The 18,865-nt window shown below is 55.7% G+C and overlaps 1 protein-coding gene across 3 annotated transcripts; it reads left to right on the forward strand.

Annotated features, from left to right (window-relative positions):
- Nucleotides 1-13: 13 nt before the first annotated feature.
- FHAD1 (forkhead associated phosphopeptide binding domain 1) lies at nt 14-18,843 on the forward strand. Of its 3 annotated transcripts, XM_058161215.1 has the most exons (29): nt 14-605; nt 1,366-1,466; nt 2,026-2,232; nt 2,869-3,151; nt 3,313-3,377; nt 4,185-4,415; nt 4,589-4,712; nt 7,674-7,804; nt 9,454-9,519; nt 9,984-10,088; nt 10,240-10,347; nt 10,526-10,600; nt 10,763-10,915; nt 11,200-11,398; nt 11,765-11,835; nt 11,924-12,058; nt 12,186-12,293; nt 12,985-13,074; nt 13,167-13,374; nt 14,098-14,179; nt 14,511-14,617; nt 15,256-15,415; nt 15,682-15,808; nt 16,302-16,428; nt 17,042-17,136; nt 17,267-17,362; nt 17,484-17,704; nt 17,835-18,000; nt 18,706-18,843. In XM_058161215.1, exons 2-29 carry the CDS (start codon nt 1,371-1,373, stop codon nt 18,802-18,804), a joined length of 3,735 nt encoding a protein of 1,244 aa, XP_058017198.1. In that variant the 5' UTR covers nt 14-605; nt 1,366-1,370; the 3' UTR covers nt 18,805-18,843. The 3 variants fall into 3 exon arrangements, with proteins under 3 accessions (XP_058017198.1, XP_058017197.1, XP_058017199.1); XM_058161214.1 differs by having other exon boundaries at nt 14-1,466; nt 2,872-3,151; XM_058161216.1 differs by lacking the exons at nt 14-605; nt 1,366-1,466; nt 2,869-3,151 and having other exon boundaries at nt 2,117-2,232.
- The last annotated feature ends 22 nt before the right edge of the window (nt 18,844-18,865 follow it).

Below are 18,865 nucleotides of genomic sequence, written 5' to 3' on the forward strand. Positions count from 1 at the left end.
CTGGTGTGTGCACCCCCAGTGGTGCCCCTGGGATTGCTGGCTTTGTTTCCAGGGGGCCTCCAGAAGGGGTCTCCTTGGGGGGCCCAGTCCAGCACCCCCGACTGCGGAAAGAATGAGGTCCAAGACCCTCAGGGAGGGGGAGTCATCCCTTTTTATAAGGTGCCAAAGGTCAGAACTTGGCATGCTGTGTGAACAGGGCACAGCTGGGAAAAGCGTGGGTGATGCTCGCACTGTGGGAACCCGCTCACTGCGGTTTAACAGGCTTTCTTAACCTGAGCCCTTTAAAAATGGATGGACTTCAACTCCCAGGATTCATGGTTGAGGCCTGACGGCTGGGGAATTCTGGGAATCGGAGTCCGCCCGGGAAGGATGAGCTTTCCCTCTAGGCGCGGCAATTGCGCGTGCGCCAAGCGGTCGGCCGTGCTCGGTTTCCATAGGAACGACCCCGCCTCAGGCCAGCGCGAAAGCGGTTGCCGCGGAGACGCTCTTTCCGGCGGAAGGGTGTGGCCTAGGGTCTGGTTGCCGTGGCTACGGCTACGCTTGGCGGGAGTCGTCGGGTCGGCGCCTCAGCGGGACCGCGCCGGCTTCGCTCGAGGGTCCCCACGGTGAGTTTTGTCTTCGTGCCTCAGCGTGTGCAGAGCCCCGCCGGCTTCACACCCGGGACTGCCTTTGACGGCACCGAGGGAGGAAGGCAGAGAGGAGGGGCCCCGGCCGGGTCCTCCGCCTTCACCCGGGACTCTGGGCCCAGGGAAGGGCCCGGCCTGCCAGGCGCAGAGAGCGGAGTTCCGGTTTTGGGTTCCTCAAGAAGCCCCTCACTGGGGAACTGCGGTGGGAGGGGGGATTTCCCCCCACACGCACCCCCCAGTTTTCATGTTTCATTGATTTTATTTATTATATTATAAATATGATTTATTGATTTATTGATGTTGCCCCATATGACATCCTGGAACCCCCAGTCAGAGGTTTTGGCGGGGCGGGGAGGGGCCCCCTGAAAGTATCGGAGCACCTGATTTAAAAGCCAGGAATAAAAAGTTGATGGTTTCAGGGAAACCGCATCCCAAACACCCGCCCCCCCCCTTTTCATTCTTTTCCAGCCAAGCCCCCCACTCCCGTAACTCTGGCAGGGATTTCCCCCTGAGCCCAGGAATTGCAGAGGAGGAGCCAAAGGGCAGGGGAGACAAGGGGACCTGATGGGCATTTCCCAATTTAAGCAAAGGTGTCCCGTGCAAAAGTGCCCAGTTTCTTCTGGGGTTCCCATTCCTTTGAGAGTCCTCATCAGAGGAGCTGCCTTGTGCGTAGTTGTGTTTCGAGTAGTCTCTCAAGTACTCAGCCTGTGCTTTTTCACCACGCCCCGTCGCCTGGCAGAGAGCATGAAGGCCTTCCTAAGGAGCTCGGACGGCATCTTGGCGCTCAGGCCGAAGATAACGACGATAGGAAAGCATGATGACTCAGACATTGTTCTTAAGGTAAAGGCCCCAAACGTTCCATGTGGGACATTGGTCCTTGCTTGGGATGTTGGAGGCTTCCCTGGTGGGGTCCTGAAGGCTTCCTGCCCCCCCACTTCATCGAACCTGTTCAAACTTGTAATCTCCAAATTAAAGGAGAATCTTCATGTTGAGCAAGGGATTAACTCTGAACATAAAAGCCCAGTCTTGGTCCAAGGTTCCTTCGCAGATGCTTGCTGGTTGCAGTAAGTTCTTGAACCTGCCTAAGAAAGTGGAACCCAAAGACAGATCTGCTAAACGATCCAGAGCCCCCCTCCCCACTTCCAAAGCTAATGCTGGTATACTCTAATTTTTGTGTCTCTGCTGCCTCGTGGTGGAAGTGAGATTTTAAACCACTCAGTTTTTTGATTTCAGATGTCAGAATGTGATATCAGTTGACTTGGATGTGTGAGAAGCAGCCCAAATCATCTTAGTGATGAAAGAGAAAAAGAGGACCTTCCCCACCTCCCTCGGGATGGTCTTGTGTTTTGTTTGTGCTTCGGATGCAGTTAGATTAAAAAGCCCCCTCCCCCCCCTTCAGTCTCCAGGGTTGGAAGACCACCACGCCGCCCTCGAGTTCAGCGATGCCGAGCACAGCTTCGTTCTTCGGGACTTCAACACCGGCAGTGGCTCCTTTGTGAATGACTGTCAGATCCAGAATGTGGCCGTGAAGGTGGGCCAGGGAGACCTCCTGCGCTTTGGCTCCGCTGGGCCGACCTTCGAGCTGGTGCTGGACCACCCACCTCAGGTAAAGAAGGTGCTGATGACGGGGATGGCCGGAGAGCCCGCTCCTCTCTCCACCGGAGAGCTCCCTTGGGCCCTGGCAGCCGCTAAAAGGAAACTGCTTGGCCCAAACAAGGGATCGCGATCACGCGCACCACAGCTGGCATGGTGATTTCCTGGGCTTATGGGAGCTGAAGTCCCTGTTCCTGGAAGAAGGCACTATTTCTGCCCTTAAAATGTTCCTTTGGTGCCCCCAGCCTTCTTCCAAGGAATCGGCTGGACAGTCGACCCACTCCCAACCTCTGGCATTTGAACTCTTCTGGTCCAGGGTTTGTGAGGGCCCTTGCTTGGGTAAGGTCCCTGTGCCCCATTGGCAGCCTCAGCATTCTTGCCCTCCTATAATAGCCATTGCCCCCCCTCCCCATGGGGTCAACTCCCCCCTGTGACCGCCTTGCTTGTCCGATGGAATGAAGGGCATCTATTCATTATATTTCATATTTTTTAACTGACCATCTTCCTCGGAGAGGGTTGTGGGCAGTGAGTATTGTGTGTAATCAGCTCAAATCCTCGCAGAGCATGAGGTGAGCCAGCTGAGATTTGCAGCGTCTAGGCCCCCTGGGAAAGACTCTGGGGCAGACAAGATTCCTCCCATGTCGTCTAGCAGATGTCTTATCCGCTGGTGAATCGGCGCATTGCCTGGCCTGGCCAAATCCAGGTGGTTACAGAGACAGCTTCCCCTCCGTCTGCAGCTGCTGCTCCCCAGTTTCCATTGCTACCCTCTCAGCAGTCCTCACCCGCCAGTCCCAGCTGGCCCTATGCAGCAAGTGGGGCCTCGCCACGTCCCCCCCTCCGAAAAAGGCCTCCTGGGAGCGCCTGGGGCAGGACAGTCTCCTCCTCTGCCTTCTCTCCCGAGCCTTCCAGCTGGTCTCCCGCCACCCTCGCAGGTATGGGGGGGACTAAGCAGGGCAGCCTGTCCGGAGAGCAGTAACCGGGCCTGGTGTTTGGAGCTTCATTTCATTCCAGTCGTTCGTGATGTGTATGTGGGGAGGGAAGAGAGGCCCTGTATCTCTCTCAATGGGCCGCCCACTTTTTTTCTGTTCTCCAGACAGTGGAGCCCTCCCTGGCCCTCTTGCCAGCAGCCACCCGGGGGATATGCTTCTCAAAAAGAAGGTGAGTGAGGACCTCTGCTTTCTAAGCTCTTCCCCAGTGTGAGAATTTCCAGGGAGCCCGGAAGGTCCCCCTGGGCAAGGTCACCCTGGTTCTCCCTCCAGGCAGGTTCCCATCTCTCGGTGTCAAAGCTGAGTTGCGGGAAGCCATTTGAGACCATCAGCCTCAGATATTCTCATTAAAAAAAAAATAAGAATCTTGCCCAGGAATCCAGACCACAGGCAAGATTGATGGGCTTAAAAAGGAAGGTTTTAGCCCAGGCAAGAACTTGCGATCAGAGAGAGAGAAAGAGACGGCTTCGCAAAGCTGTTTGTGGGTACCCACCATAAGGAAGAGTATCAGTGGGATGGGAAAGCAGCATAAATCATTCAGGAGAGATGAGAGCAGCCCTTTCCAAAGCAGAACGGATGAAAATGTAAACAAATGAAGGAAGGGAAAAAAAACAGCAGGCGAGTGAGGAGGAAGAGCAAGTGGTCAGCGAAAGGGGGCTGGGCAGAGTGTTCCCAGAGAGGTGGATGGCCAGAAACAGCCTTTCCCTCCAGCTCAGGCCAAGCCTTTTGGGAAGGCTCTCCCCAACAAAGATTGAGCAATGAGGCTGGATGATCTCTCAGGGCCCCTGTGGCCATTGGTGCTGCACAGGTGTTTCTTCCCCTCTGGCTCCTGCTTTCATAAGAGAATTACAGAATTAACCACTGTTAGAGTCACAGAAGGGTTTAGCCAGAAAGTTTCGATGGGAGAAGAAGAATAGGGCCATCTTCCAAGCGGCCCTTTTCCTTTCTTGCTGATTTATTTACTTATTTCCTTGTGCAGGAAGAGACCATTTTAAAACTGGGGGACGAAATCAACCGCTTGTCCGCCTTCGAAAGTGAGTGCAGCCGCAAGGACACACTGATCGCAGAGCTCCAGCGCGAGATTTCGGCCATGAACGAGAAGGTCGTGGCAACCCTGGCCAAGAAGGACACCGAGTTCCATCAGAAGCTGGCCAGCCTTGACAAAGACTCCGAAGCCAAGGCCGAAGAGATCAGGAGGCTGAAGGAGCAGGTGGGCTGGAGTGCGGGGGAGGGGGTGATGCGGCAACGGTGCTGCTCTGTGCACGTATGAATGTGTGTGTCCTCACATCAGTGTGCAAAACGTGCCTTGGTTTGCGGGCAGTGCAATGGAAGGGAGCTGCTGACCTCCCTCTTCCTTTCCTGCTCATGCATCTTTCTTCCCAGGTGAGCGGCCTGCAGAGAAACACCAGCGAAGTTTTGTACCACTCCCTCTCGGACCGCGACCTGCAAATCGCCCGCTGGAAGCAGGAGAACGAAGCCCTGAAGAAGAGCTACGCGCTCACCACAGGTGCCCTCTCCCTTGTGCTCCCTTTATCCCGTCCTCCCAGCAACTCCCTCTGGAGCAGCCAGAGAACAGGAGGGAAACCTTCCTTCATCGCTTGATGTAGCCGTCTGTCTCACGGACGTCATAGGCCATAGAGGGCAAGCATCAGGAAGTGGGTGTTGTGACCCAGGCCCCGGTAGGTAGTAGGGAACTCAGTCAGTGTAAAACAAACAAACTTTATTCAAACAGCTGAGAATTACTTCATTCTCAGCGTAGTTCAGGAATTTGCTTTAATTCCTCCCAGCACAAATTCCTCAGTTCTATCACCAACCTTGGTCCAATTAGGCAAACTGCCAAAGGCCTTTCTTGGCAAACGTTCAGAAGACACTGATATAAAATATGCAACAAGACAAAGCTATCAACGTTGTTTTCCGGCAAAGCCCAAACACCGTTACTGGTCTTTTAAGCCTTATGGGAGAGGCCAATCATCTTTTGGCCCTACTCCAGAGTCATCCTGTTTGCTTTAGCTGCTCTTGCCTTCTCGCAGCTCTTCTCATGCGTGCATTAGGAACAGGCTCCTCTTGTTCCTCTGCCTCACTACTGTCAGCCTTTGGAGGCTCCGGAGTCCGCACATCACTCCCCAATGGCCCTGGCCCCATCTCTGCCTCCGATGCAGAGCCCTCATCCGGGCCTTCCCCAGCCTCCAGGACTGGCCCATGTTCTTCCTCAGTGTTGTGACCCAAGTTCCTGGACCCGGACTCCTGGACTCGGATGATTCAGAAAGTGAGGGAGAAGACCTGGCAAGCCCTGCTTCTCTTGAGCCCTTTCCCTCCCTGGCACCCACTCAAAGGGAGGAGGAGGGGCCGGCAAGGCCTGATTCCCTGGAGCCTTCTTCTGATTTGGCAACGCCCCAAGAACAGTTTTGGAGTGATGCAAGACTGCGCAGGCGTGACCGGCGCGCGCAGCAGAAGCAGCGTTGGGATAAAGCCAAGTCATAATTGTCATGCAGTGACATCTGCAGAGACTATAAATAGGAGGCGGGACTTCCTGGTTTTTTGTCTTGGACAAAGCAATGAATTTGCGCGGGCAAACTGTATCAATGGAGGGAAGAATATATTCGTGAGTAATTCTGGCCTTATCTGTAATTTCCTTGTTATCTCCAGAAACTTGGCAGGCCCGTGGGTAGACGTGGCCAGGACATTTATATATATGTAAATAAATCAGAAAAGGAGGCCTCTGACTGACTCTTTGCTGGGAGTATTGGGGGAAGGGAAACAGAACACTCAGCTTCATAGCTGTCCGACTCCGCTGCCAGTTCCGCAGGCTGCTGGCGGACCACAACGGGGACCATAATGAAGAAAAGATTAATTGGAAAGACTCCAAGAGACCCTCTTAGATATTACGACCCTTCACAGAGGGGGCCCGCTCCTTCTGCTGTGGGTATGTTGTGGGTCCCACAGTGTGGATGTTGGTGGTCAGTGACGTGGCCTAAAATTTGAGCCCCTTCCCCATGAAGAAGGCTCATCATCCCAGAACAGTGCTGGGTTACAGCAGGGGGAGGGAGAAGCAAGAGTGATGCATTGGTGACGGGATCAGGCCAGGCTTCGGGAGACGGGGAGTTCTAGTCCAGCCCTAGCCACAAAGCCAACTGGGTGACCTTGGGCCAGTCATCCTGTCAGGCCTGGAAACCATACTAGACTTTAGGGTTCCAGACGCTGCCACATTTTTCCCCTGAGGGGAAGAAGGGGGGTTGAGGGGTATGGTAACATTCTTCAAGCGGTCAAGGTCGGATGGTGTTCACATCTGCAGGAAGAGTGGCGAAAAGATATTCGAATGAACTGGGAGAACGTGGGACCATGTGACCAGCAAAGTGGTCAGGGGGGTGGGACTCTTGGGGTTTGTATAACTGGGAAAAGAATCCGGAAGTTCAGTTTTGGAATTTCACTCATCGTGTGCCAGTTTCCTCATGCTAGTAAAGAACTCTGAAAGACAATGGCTTCTGAGTTTTTTTTATGCAGAAGAGGTTTTTTTCAGCAGGGGGAATTGGGTCTAAGGGTCTGAAAGTCCATATAATTTTCTTGAATCCATCCTCCCATTTGATTGTGGGTTCCCATTTGTCCAACCAAGCTAAACCCAGGATGATGGATTCTGACATCTTTGGAATTACTATGAATCTTATAAGTTCATGATGGGCTCCAATTTCTAAGCGAACCAGTTGTGTGATTTGGGTCGCTGGAACGCCACCAATCAAGGTTCCATCTACTTGGTGGAATTTAATTGGGTGTCTTTACTAGCATGAGGAAACTGGCACACGATGAGTGAAATTCCAAAACTGAACTTCCGGATTCTTTTCCCAGTTATACAAACCCCAAGAGTCCCACCCCCCAACCCCTTTGCTGGTCACATGGTCCCACGTTCTCCCAGTTCATTCGAATATCTTCTCGCCACTCTTCCTGCAGATGTGAACACCATCCGATCTTGACCGCTTGAAGAATGTTACCATACCCCTCAACCCCCCTTCTTCCCCTCAGGGGAAAAATGTGGCAGCATCTGGAACCCTAAAGTCTAGTATGGTTTCCAGGCCTGACACATTCCCTCTCAGCCCCAGGAAGGAGGCAATGGCAAACCACTTCTCCAAAACCTTGCCAGCAAGGAAAGCTATGCTGGCAGCCTCAGAGGTGGCTGAAATGAAGAAAAAAAGAGGGGGCCCTCCATGTAACAGGAGCATCCTGGTGTCACACAGGCTTCCTCCGCAGAAGTTTTCCGTCAGAATGCGAACCGGTTAAAGAAACAGATCCCTAACAGAGGCCGCCTTTCTCCTTCCTGCTGTGTTTGACAACCCATTTCCCTCACACACTCACCCCTCCGCTTCCTCCTCTCCAGAGTTAACCTCCTCTCCTCTCCCCTTCCCCACCCAGCCTCAACTCCCCGCAGCAGGAGGCAGCTGAGCTGATGGCTGTGGGTCCCCTTTGCTGCTCCCTGCAGGACTGGTGACCAGTTTGCAAAAGGACGTGGTCCAGAAGGAGCAGCGCTTCCAGCAACTGAAAACGGAGATGGAGAAGCTGAGGCAGGAGAGTCGGGAGAAGGACAGCCAGCTGGCCTATATTTCCGCCCAGGTCAGCGCTCTTCCTCCAGTGCTTCTGTAGATCCTGCGGGTTTCTCCCGCTGTGCTGAGAATGGGAACGTGATAGCTGATGGCTGTGTCCCCTTCGGGAACAGCTCCCCTTTTCTGCAAGCTCTCCCTCCCTTGGGGCCAGTGCTGCTGGTCAGGCCTCTCTGGTCAATCAGCTGCTGCAGGCAGGTCCGATCAGCTTTTGGGGCAGGTTTTTTTTTTTCCTCTTGCCCTGCTGAGGCCTTCCCTTTCTGCCTCCTACTTCTTCCTCTTCCCTCCGTCTCCTCTTTCTTCATCTGGGTTGCCTCCTGTTTTTCCTTTCCCAAGAAATAAATTCTAAGTACCATCCGCAAACTCCTTTTCCTTTTCCAGCTGTTTCCAGAAGTTCTGGAAGGGGTTATTTTGCTGTCACAGTCTCGAGAATAAAAACACAGGTCAGAGACAGAGGCATTATAAAACATGCCAAGCGGTTTGTAGAATACCAATTTCGTAAGGATGCGGACATAACTTAACCTTTACTAGGGAAACAATTAATTTTAACTTCAGCCTCAGGTTAGCCAGTAAACAGGATTTAATAATAAGCTGTAAATTTGGAGATAAACTTTATTTATAGGAAAACTATGCATCCGTAACGTTATGAATTGATTTATGCCTTTTTCAATTTTGTTCTAATCAGAGTTCCGTTACATTTATTTAATGGTCAAAAACTATTCCTAAAAACTGCAGTTGCCTATATCTGCCTAGGTGTCTTTTGAGGATAGATGTTTTTCTGGCTCTCTTGAAAGCCGTTGCTGATGGCTGCGACTGCAGGCTGAAACCCCCTGAGCCCTCAGGAGACGGCCAGAGAAATGCTCGTATGCTTGAAATAATCCTGTGGTGACATTTTTAAAAAATGGGTGTGCCAGCAATTATCAGTTGCCTTTGCTAATGTTTGTCGTGGGACGTGCCAAATTGCACGTGTGTGTGTGTGTGTGTGTACCCAGAGCTAGAAAATCGATTGGGAACCTGCTAGCTTGATTCATAGGGCTGTTTAAGGGTGCCTCCCTGGAAAAATTAAAGCCACACCTCAGCCACTTGAGCACCTGGGCAGATAAAAGGAGCCTCTTGGCTGGAGTCTTAGAACAAGTCCTTTATAGATCAAAGAGGAGACCTTCTCCTTTTAAAAGCTAGGGTGGGGTTATGATCCCACGGATGGCCAACGGAATCGCTAGATCCCCCTGAAGCACCAAACCAATTCTGGAAGGGTTTGGGAATGAAAAAGACTGGGGTGGGGAGGGGGGGTTTAAAGAAAGGAAGCCAGAAGGAGCAATGGCTGGCCATTTAGTAGACTTTGGAAAGGGGCCATTGCAATAAGACCACCATAACCCTGCAGGTCTTCAAGGCGGAGGGTGGGGTGGGGGGTCCCTGGCAAGTCTGGCCTAATGCTTCTGACTTGGTCAGTTACTGGCCTCCTTTCCACCCCTCCTGTCTTGGTCCAGAGATGTCCAGAGGCAACTGAAAGTGCCAGCTTTTAGAGATTAGGGCGGGGTGGGAGAAACCCCAGCCTTCTCCCTGGAATTTCTTTTGGGGGGTGTGTGTGTGTGTCCGTCCATCCTGCACCAGGCCTTTTCCTTGCTGGCTGACCGCGTCTCCCTCCCTTGCTGTTCTTTCCAGTGCTCTAGAATTAAAGCGGAGACCAAGCGGGAACTCAGGGACAGAGACCTAAGTGCCCATCAGAGTGTGAGTCAGCCCTCAATTTTTTTGCCTGCGCCTGGCTGCAGTTCTCCCCAGCGTTCCACGTATTCAATGCTGTTTTCTGATTCCTTTTCTCCAGCTGAGGGCAGCTGGGCTTACTGAGACTTCCGGCTTCTTCCTCAGCTTAGAAGGGCTCCTGCTTAACAGGCCACCTGCCCTGAGGGGAGATGTTCCCCCCTCCTCGCACGCTGAGTTGTCGTCTTCTTGCTCTTTGGCCCTTATCACGGGAGCAGAAATCGGGTCTCAACCACAACTAACCTCCATTATTTTTTTTTATCGGCACAAAGGTGGAAACCGTTGATTTTGGGCTGCTGTAACCTCCTAATTTTGCCTCGTCTAGGAAGATTCCCCCTACCCTCCTTACTCACTAACCAGGCCCCTCGGTCGCCAGGGCCAGCGGGGTCCCCGGCCCCTGACACCCACCCACCCCTCTCCCCATGCCTTTGCAGCGGATTGCGGATCTGGAGCTGCAGGCCGGCCAGTCTAAGGAGGAGGCGAAGAAACACTACGCAGAGCAGGAGGCCCTGACCCGGAGGCTGGCTGAAGCCACCAAGGTCAGCGGGCAGGGCGGCTGTGGCCCTGGAAGGCGCTGCTGGGCCCAGGAAGGGAGGAGCCGCTGACTGGAACCAAGCCCCTGCCCTCTGCGGTCGGGGGTCCCGCCCTGCTCGGCCTCACTCTTCCTGCCTTCCCCACCCCCCCTCTCAGGCCGAAGGGGAGCTGAAGGAAGAGACAGAGAGGCGAGCCCAGCAGGTGCAGGAGCTGGGCCGCCGAGAGCGTCTCCTGCGCTTGGAGATGGAGCAGGCAGCCACTCAGGTACGCCAGGTGCTCCTCCTGCCCCTCCCTACCCACAGGGGTCCCCTCGCCCTTTCAACTCTGAGCTGACCTGGGGTGCAGGGGAGGGGGCGTCTCCAGGTGGGCTGATCCTGCCAGCAGGGCTGCGTGTGTGTGGGGGGGGCATCTTCCTCCTGCCATTTAACTCTGCTGCTCCTAGGCGCAGCATTTCCGGAACCAGGTGCTGAGGGCCCTCTTTTCCGAACTTCCCGAGAAACCTCTAACTGATGAGCAGGTAACAGCCTCATCTTTTATTGGAGGGCAGGATGGTGGTGGTGGGGGACACATCCCTGTTTAACAAAACCTAATCCTGCCCATAAGGAAGATCGGACGCGCCTCTCGCTCTTTCGGTAACCAACTTCCTCTCCCCCATTCTCCTCCCCCCCACCCCCTCCAGATTGTTGAGGAAATCCATCAGATGCAGGAGAGCAAGGAGGGCTCTGATCAGAAGGAGGCAGGGCTGCAGAAAGAAGTGCAGATCAGGGGCCTGGAAATGGAGAAGCTCTCATCCAACCTGGCCCTGCTAAAGAAGTCACTCGATGGATTCCAGGTCTCCCCCTCCCCTCCTCACCAGAGTACCTGCCCTAATGAGCTATGGGGGAACTTTATTTTGCCCAGCTGCCCATGGGCCAAATGGGGTGCGGCTCTCTTTTCTGCCCTCTTACCCTGGGGCAGTGCTGGTCCTCACTGGCTACAGTGTGGAAACCGTCCCTTGGCCTGGGGGGGGGGATGTCTCCTCCCCAGAATTCCTTATGACCCCAAGAGGGAAGAGGCTGCTTCCCACCATGCCCATTCAGAGGGTCTCTCTCCCCACTCCCTCTTTCTCTGCCCCAGGAGTTCCTGAAGACCTCTTTCTCTGCCAAGAGCCTGAAGGAGGCCATCAGCCAGCTACAGAGCCTTCCCCCACTGGCCCCCATGGCATCAGGAATCCAAGCCTCTCTGGCCCGCATCTTCTACAGTGTACTGGGCTGGGTGGAAGCACTGGAGTCTCTCCTCCGGAACATGGGCGTTGATGCCCCAGCTGGTGACACAGGTCCGTCTCCCCCTCCCAGCTAAGCTGCCCCACTAAAAGGCCACCCGGGCCACAGAAGGCAAGGGGGGATCTGGAGGGCCAGGGTCTCCCGGAGCTGGCCAGGAGGAGTCCCTTTGTGGGAGGCAGGCAGGGCCAAGCGTGAAGCCCCTTCCTCCCAGAAACCCAAGCAGCAGGCAGGCAGGCTGGGTCGGAGCTGGGCATCCAAGGGGAGAACCAGAATCGGTGGGCAGCATGGGCCCTGCTTGCTCAGGACTTGTAGGAACCGAACTTCACACAGGCCTAAAGTGTCCAGTCTCAGGATCCCCCCCCCCATACTTGTGGCCCTTGGTGGGTGCCAGGCCTCAGCTCCGCTCTCCCTTCTGCCAGGAATGGCCACCTACATGAAGCAGCTGCTGGACCAGCACCACAGTGTCACGGGGCAGGTCCAGGCCTTGCAGGTAACAGCCTCCCCCCCACTCCTTTGGAGTAGGGCAGCTGTCTGGCTGATCCTTCAGCCCCTCTGAGGGTGCAGCTTTTCCCCTGCAGAATCAGCTGCGGAGGGCAGAGGAGTCCCAGCACACCACCCTGCAGGAGAAGCTGAAGGAACTGAGGGAGCAGCTGGAGGGAGAGTCCCAGGCCAGAGAGAGGGAAATCCAGGAGGAAGAGAAGCGGCAGAAGGAGGTGAGCCGGAGGGGGCCACCTTTGAGGGCCTGGTTCCTGTCAGGACAGAGGTGTGGGGAGGGGGCTTCTGCCATCCTCCAGCCCTCCTTTGAGGCACACACACAGGAGAGGGTCCCTTTCCCTGCAGATCCTGGCAAGGAGGGCCGCCCGGGAAGAAGCCGAGCTAAAAGAAGCCCTGGAAGAGGAGAGGAAAAGGGGCCGCCTGTTGGAAGCTGAAGTGAAGGAACTCTCCGAGGTGGGTGCCAGGGCAGCCCTTTTTGTGTCTTCCCATCGCTGGCAGGAGGACGGCACAGAGACGGAGGAGGAGGAGGAGGAGGAGGAGGAGACTCCTTGGGTGGGAGGGGGGCAGCCTCTGAATCTGGTTTGTGCTCCAGAGCAGCTGGAAGAAACGAGGAAGCGCAAGCAGGATGGGTAGCCGGGGTGGCCTTCTGCAGGCCTGAGTGTGTCACAGCCAGTTTTGTGTGTTGTCATCCAGGGCCAAAAGCAACCCATGCTGTGTGATCTAAGGCAGCACTTCAGGTGTAGGGAAGAATACAGGTAGTCCTCGACTTATGACCACAGTTGAGCCCAAAATTTATGCGGCTAAGCGAGAAATTTGTGAAGTGAGCTTTGTCCCGTCTTTCTTGCCACATTTGTGAAGTGGATCACTGAAGCTTTTAAATTAATAACACCGTTACGTAACGGTCTTAACTGAGGAAAATGGTACCTTTTTTGGTGCCGTTGTAACTTTGAACAGTCACTGTTGTATAAGTGCAGCTTCCAACGAACTGTTGTAAGTCAAGGTCAGCCTGCATTGCCTTCCTCTTGTTGCAGACAGTTGGGGGGATGGTGGGGGGGGGGAGCAGGCAGGATGTCAAATCTTGGCTGGCCGGCCAGGTGAGAGGGCAGCATCTCCACTCAGCCTCCCTCTCCCCTCCGACTTGTAGGCGATGGAAGGGAGAAGGGACCTGGAGAGGATGTTAAACGCCAGAATGAAGGAGGCTCTGGGGTCTCTGGAAGATGCCGAGAGGGGAAAGGTAATTGAGGGGAACCTGGCCTCTTTCGGGGCAGCTTTGGAGGGAGGGCAAGCTCCGTCCAGCGGTGCCCCCCTGCCTCTTCCCTTTGCCAGGCGATGGCGGAAGAGAAGCTGTCAGTCTGGGAGAGGCGGCTGCAGGGCCTGGAGGCGGAGGCCGAGTCGCTGAGGCAGAAGCACCAGCGGGAGATCTCGGAGTACCAGGAGCAGGTCAAACAGCACGCCAGGACCATCGTGGGGCTGGAGAAGAGGCTGCCCAGCGCTGCCCAGCAGCCAGAGGAGGAACGTGGGCTCCGGCCAAGAGGTCAGTCAGTGCGGAGCGGAGACTCACCGGGTCTCCCCCTCCTGGATTGTTTCGCACCGAAACCCCTGCCTCCCGTTGTGGGCGCTACTCAGCGGCCCCAAGGGAAATGTGGGGAGCCAAACCAACCCTTGACGTAAAGGGAGCAGGAAGTGGACTTTAAAATCCCAACCTGCCTTTTACAGATGGCATAAATGCTGCTTCGCTCCAGATGAAGCTGGTCTTGAACCTGAGTGGGGAGGTGCAGAGTTTTCCCTCAGAGTTTCTAAGGGGGAATCACTGCAAATAGAAACCCTTCCTTTTTTTTTATAGTGACAACAGCCCAATCTCTCTTTTCCCACAAAGTGGCACTTGCTCAGTTCATTTTTATTTTTGCATCAGTCCTCCAGGGATGGTCATCCTAAAAGATCCTCTTGCCGGTCCAGATGCTTAACAGGTGGGGCTAAGCCCTCCTCTTTCCAGCCACAGCGGGCCAGGGTTTACCTCTTTCAACCAAAGAACCGTCCAGGGAACCAACCATTCTTAAAAGACACTCTGTGGACTCATGAATGTTTGGGAAGGGGCTTCTCTTTGGCTAACTCAGGTCTTCTTCTGCGGAGTTAACAACTGTGGTTTAAAGGAAGACCCTTGTCCTGATGGGAAAATCGAACTGATTTTTCTCAGAAATGTGCCGTAGTCCTAACTGTTTCCTGCATCCTTCCACAACATCTTTTTCCCTCCCTCCAGAAACCAAGAAGGAGGCTTCCAAGCCCCCCTTACCTGCCTCCCCGGGGCTGTGCGTCATGGACGAGTTTCACGCTTTCCTGAAGTAAGTCGGGCATTCGTTCCGTTCCTTTTTTGCTAGTCGCATAGGAAACCCGGAAGGGTAAGAAACTGGGGAAAGGATTTCCACGCGGGGGGGGGGGGGCATCCAGACCCCCAGGGGTGTTTCCCCTCCACGCCCTCTCTCACTTTGGGCAGCTGAAGTGGGGAAAGGACCTCCCAGGAGCCGTTTCTGCGGTTGCTGACAGACCTCAGGAGGAAGAAGATGGGGGGGAGGCTTCACTTAATGGGGGAAGCCTGGGCCTCCCCAACCACACCACTAAAATGGATCCTACCCTTCTCCCCCTCCCCCCCGCCTTTGTTCCCGGGGTCTTCAGGGAGGAGCTGGCGGCCGCCAAGCAGGAGATCCAGGCCAACCAGGCGGTCATCGCGGAGCTCAAGAAGGAGCTTTGCCAGGCCAGAGCCACAATGTCCGACGTGATTGGTTTGTGACACGCGTGTTGCTTTGGACACAGATTCTTAACGTCTCCCTCCCAGCCGCTGCCTTTTTGCGCTTGAGTTTTTATTAAAGTTTATGATGAGACAAAAACACAGAAAGAAAGAAACAGAAAGTTAGAAAGCTGAGGGAAGGGTGCAAAGAAAAAGAAAAAAAGAAACGTAGTGGCCTCTGACTTTTTCGAGTGCAGCAGAGCACAAAAAGAACGATAACACTTCAACCTTCTCCTTCGTGTCTCTCGGCTTTTCATGCCATTTCTCTAATAACAAAGCCATGCTCAACGTCAAAACCTAAAATCAAACTTTCTCATCTTACTCAGCTTCGAGCAGAAAGTCCAGAGTCACTTTCCAAGTAGAAACAGAAGTAGATAAATTCCTCTCTTTAAGCAAAAGGGTTTTGCTGTCCCCACCAGCTCCCTCTTTGCGTGCAGGGGGTGGGGGCAGGGGGAGAGGAGGAGAGCTGGAAATCAGAATTCAGAGCAGCCCAGGGAGAAAAGCCGGGTCGAAGGCGGGTGCTGATGAGACCCCCGGGGGCCACCCTAACCAGCCACCTAACGCTGCCTCAGAGCTCAGAAGGTGTGGGGCGAGGCTCCAGGAGCTCCCACCCCCCACATTTCCTCTCTGCAGGGGAGCTGAGTGAGAAGCAGAAAGCGGAGCTGGAGGAGAAGCGGAACCTCGTGCAGAGCCAGGCCCGAGAACTCGGCCTCCTGCGGGAGAAGCTGTCGGAGGCCTCCAGGATGCTGTCCCAGAGGGAAACCCACCTCCAAGCCACCACCGAGGAGTTAAGGTAAGGGGGCCTCCCCAAGATCGTAGCCACCCCATCTCCCCTGATGCTTTGGGGCTGCAGGCGGGTTCTCTCCTATGCAGGTAGTCCTCGATTTACCAGCTGTTCGTTTAGTGACCAATTGAAGGCACTGAAAAAAGGGACTTTCACCCTTACAACCGCTGCAGCATCCCCGCGGTCAGCTGATCAAAACCGGGATTTGCAGGTGGAGGGGTCCCTCCCCCCCAGGAGGGTCTCCTCCGCTTCCATCATCCCTGCCTCTGCTGCAGGAAGGCCAGAGAGAAGGTGAAAGAGCTGCTGGCGAAGGCGAAGGCCGCGGAGATGGGCAGGCTTGTACAGCACAAGGGTGTGCAGACCATGGGGGCCCTGCAGGGCCAGCCCTCCCCTGCTGCGAAGGCAAGTGGGGAGGGGCTGACCGGAATTCTCGTGTGTGTGTGTGTGTGTGTGTGTGTTTTGCCGGTATGATCTCTCCGCAAGCAGCCAGTGTTTTCATCACACCTTTGTGTGAGCCTCAAGTTTTGTCATTGCTAATTGTTGCTCTAATTGCTGACGAGGGGCTGTCAAGGCAGCTGGTGGGAAGTAACAGCAACATGTGGCTGCTCCTTCTGCCTGACACCTTCCCCCCCCTCATACTCTGGGGGATCCAGGCACCTCCCTTCACAAGGGGGTTGGTGGTGGTGGGGGCTTATCACAGAGGTGTTTTTTCAGCCCCAGAAAACATAAAAGTGACCCTGTGGCCAGGGAGCTTCTTGTGGGCTGACGGAGCTGCAGGAGCCTCTTGGTCCAAATCCTGCAGCCAGCTTGGCCAAGGAAGTGTCCCCTCCCCCCTTGTGCCTTCTGGCTTGAGCGGGGCATGCTGAGGGTCAGTGGGGTGTCTCTGTGCTTCTAGGAGCCCCCTCTCTTGTGCTTGGCTGACCTGGGAGCCAGGTGCAAAGGCTCCCGCCACGAGGAGGTCATCCATCGGCAGAAGGAGACCTTGGCCGAGCTGCGCAAGAAGCTCCGGAAACTGGAGAAGGGTGAGTTGGGGGAGGGGGGGGCTTGACTGGTGCACGAGGGGAGCTGACATTGCTCCCCGGTTTTGAGATACAGCCGAGGCTTTCTTTTAGGTGGGTGCCCAAGACGGCGCGCTAGAATACAGGCAGGCAGGAGCCGCCTTTCGGCGGGGGCTCTTGGCCACTTGAAGACTTCAACTCCCAGAATTCTTCAACCAGCTTAGTCTTTAAAGGGGCCACATTTGGAGACCCTTAGTCTACGCTAACTTTCCTCCTTGCTCACATTAACTACTGCAGTATGGAGTCTGCTTTTGGGGGGCCCGTCCTCACACCAAGTGCGCCAAGAACAAAACAAGGGCGCAGGACCCTTCCCGCCAGTGGAAACTCCTTGCTCTTTGTGGCTGCTTGGTCTCCAGCCTCCCGTTTCGTGCTTCCTTGTGTTCTTCTGGTCTGAACAGATCGGTCTTTTTCAAGAGCTAAGAATTTAAGAGCTCGGCAAATGCCAGCCCTGACATCCTGAAGTGCCGTCCCATTCAGACACAGCAGTGGGACTGTGAGGAAGAAGGGCTCGACCTGGCTCTCCCCTTCCCCCAAAGCTTGCCTTGCCTTCAGCATGGCCACGTCTTCCCTTCTGCAGACGCGAAAAACTCGGAGCCGCTTCTGGTGGTGCGGAAAGGGCCGACAGAGAAGGACCCCGCGGTGGTGCTGACGGCGGCAATGGATGCCCACCAGGTAATCCGAAGGGCGTCCTGGGGCTTGGCTCCTTTAAGAGACAGGCAGGGCAGACGTGCCAAGTGGGCTCCAGGTGCGAGTGCCCGCAGGCCATGCTTCAGGAGCTCTCGCTGTCTTTCTTTCCTCGGAGCCTCCAGCTGGGCCCTCCTGCATCGACCCCAACATGGCCACTGAGAGGAACGCCAGGATGGAGATGGCGGATGCGCTGGACCTCAGCGAGAACCTGGTAGGGAAGGAGGGGAGCTGCCGGTGTCGTGCCAGTCTCCCCCTGGGAAGGCCTCGGCTCCGTGCATCAGAGGACTCATCGCGTCCCCCTCCCTTCCCTTCTTTCCCTCCCCTTACCCCAGTACCTCAGCCTTGTCCGGGGCCTCTCCAGCCTGATGGACGTGGAGCAACTGATGGGCTTGCGGACTCTAAAGCACCTGTCCCAGGCCGAGCGGGAGAAGGTGAGCCTGCTGCGCCAGAAGAACCTGGAGCTGCTGCTGGACAGGATCAGCAAGCTGAAGAGCCGCCTGGAGAGGAAGGAGTCCCTGCTGAAGGAGTACGAGGGGGACTCCGGGCCCTTCAGGTACTGGGAGGGAAGAAGGCGGGGCGCTCGGCTAGCAGGGGCACAGAGCTTGGGAGAAGGCGTCTCCCCTAAATAAGGCCAATTCTCTGGGGAGGAGCTCAGAGCGCCCCCCTCCCCCGGACCCACACAGGAGCAACAGGCACAGCCTGCAGGCCTACCAGTCGGAGGTGGCCAAGCTGGCCGACCAGGTGTACCGGGACGCGGAGGAGAAGGCACTGCTGAAGGAGGCGCTGGAGAGGACACGGCTGCAGCTGAGCAAAGAGAAGAGACTGAACAAGGCCCTCAAGAAGCCCAAGGTAGGAGGGGCCGCCCAGGACTGGCGGAGGCGACAACAAACCAGGCCTGTGGCTTCCGACTGGGGCTGTGTGCCAGTGTCGGGCCAGTCTCCCCCTGGGAAGGACTGGGTCGTGGGCATCAAACCCAAAAGGTGGCAGCCGTTGCGGGATGAATCTCGAGATCTGAGATGCCAGGTGGGGAGGCTGGGTGGGCAGGGGTACAAGATGCCAGCAGGTGGCTCTCCCCAAACTCCCCACCCAAAATTGGAGGCAAAGGAGCCCCCATCCCCGTCCAAGGAGTTGACACGGTTGGTGCCAAAAGCAGCTTCTGAAAACCTGCGGCTGGCATGCTGCCTCCAGAGGTGCTTGGCCCAGGGCTTCACTTCTCTGGGGGACACACAGCACCCTGGGCCTGGGCAGACCACAAGCCACAGCGCAGGGAGGTGGGAAGGCAGGCAGTTCGGTTTGGACCATTGGGGGCACTTCTGATGCCATCCTCCCCCCAACCCCAACCCCAAATAAGGACCTCCAGCTCAGGCTCGGGGAGGGGGCAGAGAGCGGAGGGAGGGCACCCCTGGGCCTTCAAGGCCAGGGGTCAGCGAGACCTCCTCCAAACCTCAGGCAGGACGGGGGAACAAACGGTTGCCAACGCCACCCTGTCGTTGGTCAAAATGCCTGTGCCGTCCTGCGTGTCCTCACCCGCCTCCCCTCCCTGCCTTTTTGTAGACGCCAACCCCAAGGAAGCCGCCCTCCGAAAGTCCGAAGGCAGCCGAAGGGCCGAGGGAGGCCTGCAGACCCCGAGTGCCTTGCAGCGGCTGGGCCTAGGCGGCCCCCTTTCCGGAGCGCTGTGGGGTAGGAACAGTCCTGCCGCTGTAAATAGGAGAAA

This window comes from Ahaetulla prasina, chromosome 18 (genome assembly GCF_028640845.1).
Source record: "Ahaetulla prasina isolate Xishuangbanna chromosome 18, ASM2864084v1, whole genome shotgun sequence".
Lineage (NCBI taxonomy): Eukaryota > Metazoa > Chordata > Lepidosauria > Squamata > Colubridae > Ahaetulla > Ahaetulla prasina.